The sequence below is a fragment of the Aspergillus caelatus genome, assembly GCF_009193585.1.
Source record: "Aspergillus caelatus strain CBS 763.97 unplaced genomic scaffold BDV27scaffold_579, whole genome shotgun sequence".
NCBI classification, from domain to species: Eukaryota; Fungi; Ascomycota; class Eurotiomycetes; order Eurotiales; family Aspergillaceae; genus Aspergillus; species Aspergillus caelatus.
The window spans coordinates 1-4,917 of NW_022475842.1; the positions used below are offsets into that span (position 1 = coordinate 1).

Genomic DNA, 4,917 nt, shown 5'->3' on the forward strand with positions numbered 1-4,917 from the left:
TTTTTTTTAATAATAGACTTGAATAGGTAGATAGATTCCTACGTTGGTGAAACAAGTACACTATTCGATTTGAGGTCTGGTGAACTTCCGGGATGTGTTAATCGAAATCTGCCTTTTTGCTATGGTTATCTGAGGGCTTCTTCTCTCTATTCTGGATGTTGATTGTTTAAGTGGTTGGAAAGATATTTGTAACATTGGGATGACGGGAGATTAAATAAAGTAATGCACCTAGTGCTTTGACAGGTAGAGCATAGATATAGCTCCAGTTTAGAGATATTAGTTTACATACCTCTCAATCACTCCTGGTTCCCTAATGTAGGTGATGACTTCAGGAAAGGTAAATCAAGCTGCCAAATCCATCAAATAATCATGCACTCTTGTATATTTCCAGGTGCTATATAACACAGACTGCCATAGGAGAGCTTGAGAATTGTCAACCATTCGTATACATAATTGGTCGATGACAAGAGACGTTTATCTCTCATGCTAGTGCAGACAGCTAGGCAGGCAATGCGAGGTATCGACCCTTTTCTTGGGGGTTGGACCTTTAACCAACCCCACCAATTTCGTAGATACTAATGGCCGCCTCGTTACAGCCGGCACGGCCAGCCTAATCCGAATAATACTCTTCGTCATCGTCATCATCGTCGTCATCTTCGTCATCGTCGTCATCTTCGTCATCTTCGTCATCTTCATCATCCTCATCATCCTCTTCGACGGTACCAAACTCGACGCTTTTGATGACCCCAACACCGACAGTGCCATCCATGTCACGGACGACGAAACGACCAAGACAGGGGTTCTTGCTGTAGGGCTCAACGCACATCGGCTTGGTGGGGACCAACTTGACTAGAGCGGCCTCACCCGTCCTGATAGAGCTGGGCGAGTGCTCGATCGACCGGCCAGTACGGCGGTCCATCTTGTCCATAATCTCTGAGAACCTACATGGAATATGGAAAGAATGACAGTGCACGGTAAAGATATAGCCAGCACTGATCTCGTCAGGGTAGTCCAGAACGATAACCTGGGCATTGAAGGAGGCAACACTCGCCGGGGGGTCGTTGTCAATATCACCAGCGACATAGCCGGGGCGGATCTCCCCCTCACCCTCTGTGATTGTGATATGAACGCTAACATGTTCACCTGCAGTACCTTGATTGACCTCCTCGTCATCAATCTCAATATATTCCACGTTAACGACGGTATCGGTCGGGGCAATGGTTAGCACCATGCCAGGGTATATAGTCCCAGTCACGATACGGCCGGTCAGCACAGTATCGGTCTCTGTCTCTTGAACCTCCCGGATGGGTAGACGTAAGGGCTTATCAGTGGCAGTGGAGTTGGGCATTGGTTCCAGTGCGTCGATGGCATCAAGCAAGGTTTTACCCTTTACAACGCCACCCCTGTTCTCTTTTGTCCAGCCCTTAAACCAGGGCATATATTCGGACTCCTCCAGCATATTATCACCATATAAGCCAGAGATAGGGACAAAGGTTGTTGCCTTAGGATTGTAGCCGACCTTTTTCGCGAAACCGGAGGTCTCCTTGATAATCTCATTAAAGCGCTCCTCGCTCCATCTAGTAGTATCCATCTTATTCACGGCCACAATAAGCTGGCGGACCCCTAGGGTGAATGCATGTAGAAGGTGTTCGCGAGTTTGGCCACCTTTTTCCACACCGGTCTCAAACGCACCAGTGTCCGCAGAAATGACGAGGATCGCGCAGTCGGCCTGCGAGGCACCGGTAATCGTATTCTTTATATAGTCACGATGACCAGGAGCGTCTACCACGGCAGTAAGAATCTAATAAGCCCTCAGATCCGGGTGGTCGCTTACCAATGACGGTGACTATATATTTAGGCGTCTCGAATTTGCAGAGTGAAATGTCCATAGTAATTCCACGCTCACGTTCAGCTTGCAACTTATCAAGAACCCACGCGTACTTGAACGAGGCCTTGCCCATACCAGCGGCTTCCTGAGGGGGATGGTTATCATCTCGCCTAGCATTCGTACACAAGCGATCTGGAGACAAGGAAAATCATACTTGCTCGTACTCCCGGATGGTATTCCTTGTGACTGCACCGCACTTGTACATCAGGTGACCTGCATCGGGAATAATGAGTATGCTTGCTATACGGCAGATGGAGCGGCACGGGCAGTCTGACATACCAGCGGTGGTGGACTTGCCATGATCGAGGTGGCCGATAACGACGACGGAGATTTGAGCTTTTTCCTTACTGCAGGTGGGGAATGGCTTAGCAACAGATACAAGATGAAGTAAAAGCTGAGAGGGTGACTTACGGCATCTTGACGCTCAAGAGGGATTCTTGTAGCGCTCTGGGAGATACAAACAGATTCTTGAGAGGGTGCTTGTTCCTGTATTAACTACGACAGAGCGTGTAGAGGTGCAAGAGCAAGAATGACAGCCAGGATAGATAAAAGATAGAAGAAAAATTGTAAGAGCGGGGGAAATCTCGAGGGCAACACCCTAGTGGTGTTGATCTCGACATTTGCGGAGTATGATGATGGGCTGAAAAGGAAGTGGGACTGTATAGGTAGATAGATGGCTGATCAATCCGATACGAAGAAGATCTTCTCCCAATTCTGCGGCTGAGCGCCTCCACTCCTCCCGAATAAGGCTTCATCATGTTGCTCAGTACTTGTGGAATCCAATGCTAGACATCAGAAGACGAGCGTAGCGAGCTGAATGGTGGGGCCAGTCGAACCAGTAGACTTGAGCCAGAAGTAAATAAAAAATAGTCATTCACAGCTCAGCGCAAACCCACTGACACGCTATCTACAATAACATATCCTGAATCACGGCATGCTTAACTGGCTACAGCAGCAAACAAACCGCTGCTATCCAGATCAGTTCTAGATTCATCATACAGTCATAGTTTAGAGTCATCTTTCACCATGTTTTGATATGCTCTCATGATGATTATACACTCTGTCTATTGAAGGGGGTGCGGTTATACAAGGTAAATCACGATGATATATATATATTCTTCGGGAGAGATGTACAACACAACAAATTGGATTGATCGTGCTTCTTTTGAGAATGATTTCTCGTTTTCACCCATTGCGGAGGCCAGTCTCTTAGGGTTAGTATAATTACCATCAAATAGATGCCACCTCTGAGTGTGAGAGAAAAAAATAAATACTACTGCATAGTTCAAACAAAAAAAAAAAAAGAAAAATAAAAAGACAGAGGGCACTCAAGAGACAACCTCACAAAAGCAAAAAAGAAGTTGCAAATCAAGTCAGACGCCTTATTGGCGCTGCTGGGAATCGAACCCAGGTCTGTTCGGGATTAAACCACAACGAACCGTACTGACCACTATACTACAGCACCTTGATTTGTTGAAAGATCGCTTTTTCTATGTACCTATAAAGCTACTAACTACTCCCATGGACGAAGGGCCCGTCAAATATCGGCAATGGTATTAGCCGTTGGCTGTGGGAATGGATTCTATTCCCCACAATCCTCGTCATTAGCATTGGGTACGCACTCTTCATCCCAGGTTAAGTGGGGAGGAGATATCGTTTCTTCTTATTAGATTTCACCGATTTCCCCTTTTGCGTCTATCTGACATCACTAAGCCCAATTCCTTTCCTGTGTTGTAGAGTGTAGAAAGAGTACTATTAGGATACTTGTATCCGATATCCCAAAGCACTCCGGAGATACGGCTTAATGCACCCCCGTCGATCAGCGGGGTATATCCGACAGAATTTCCCATCCCACCCACCAACCAACCCCCAGATTGCTAATCCACCATAATCTCAATGGCAATTCCCACCGGCAGATCCATCGGGGAGAACCTACACATTCCCCATGAAGGAACCAATTCCGCTTAAAGCATGCTTATTCAACTCTTATGCATCATCCGATCTGCCCAATGCGGGGTGTGATGATCCCCTCTTTTCTGGCAGTATATAGGAACCACAACCCGTAATTGACTTCTTCCTTTACTCTGGCCTTTTTCTACCCATTCCTAGTGATACATACATTTCAATCGTGAGGAATTGAAACCCAAAATGGATCCCTCACAGGTAAAAATCCCCCCCATGAAGGACCTTACGGTCGACAACATTACCGAAAATGTTATTCGCATTAATTCCCTGTGCGAGGATGAGCGCATGAAATATGTGCTCGAGCGACTGGTTTCTCATTTACATGATTTCGCCCGCGAAACGAGACTCAGTTCCCAGGAATGGATGACTGGGTTAATGTTCCTCACGGAGGTGGGGAAGATTTGTTCGGATGTGCGACAGGTAAGTAGTCACTTGCATTCTATTCCCCAAGTAACAAAACAAAATACGGAAATAAATGCAAGGATACTGACATGAGTTTTTTTTTTTTTTAAAAAAAAAAAAGGAATTCATCCTCCTCTCCGACATTCTCGGTCTCTCAATTCTCGTCGACTCAATCGACCACCCCAAACCCCCCGGCTCAACTGAAGGCACAGTCCTCGGCCCCTTCCACACGCACGAAGCCGAAGTGATGCCCAACGGCGACAGCATGTCCCACGATCCCAAAGGCGAGCCGCTCCTCGTCGTCTGCACGCTAAAAGATATGAATGGCAACCCCATCTCCGACGTGAAGATCGATATCTGGGAGACGGACTCCACGGGCCACTATGACGTGCAGTATGCGGAACGGGACGGTCCCGATGGCCGCTGTATCATGCGTAGTGATGATTCCGGCGTGTTTTGGTTTAAGGCGATTACGCCGGTGCCGTACCCGATTCCGCATGATGGGCCGGTCGGGAAGTTGTTGAAGAAGTTGCATCGGCATCCGTTTAGGCCGAGTCATATGCATTTCATGTTTGAGAAGGAGGGTTATGATCATTTGATTACGTATGTTTCTCTCTCTCTCTCTCTCTCTCTCTTCTATTTTCTATTTTTAGTGGTTTTTT

At 46.9% G+C, this 4,917-nt stretch overlaps 1 protein-coding gene and 1 non-coding gene across 2 annotated transcripts; both read right to left on the reverse strand.

Annotated features, from left to right (window-relative positions):
- Nucleotides 1-610: 610 nt before the first annotated feature.
- On the reverse strand, nucleotides 611-4,068 carry BDV27DRAFT_171145 (elongation factor 1-alpha; the record flags this gene model as incomplete). The annotated part of the gene is made up of 7 exons (XM_032075518.1): nucleotides 611-1,782; nucleotides 1,835-1,973; nucleotides 2,043-2,101; nucleotides 2,168-2,235; nucleotides 2,300-2,374; nucleotides 3,799-3,820; nucleotides 4,050-4,068. 7 exons carry the CDS (start codon nucleotides 4,066-4,068, stop codon nucleotides 611-613), a joined length of 1,554 nt encoding a protein of 517 aa, XP_031920200.1.
- On the reverse strand, nucleotides 3,275-3,353 carry BDV27DRAFT_t249. Its single transcript has one exon. It is a non-coding gene; the product is annotated as a tRNA-His (tRNA).
- Nucleotides 4,069-4,917: the final 849 nt, after the last annotated feature.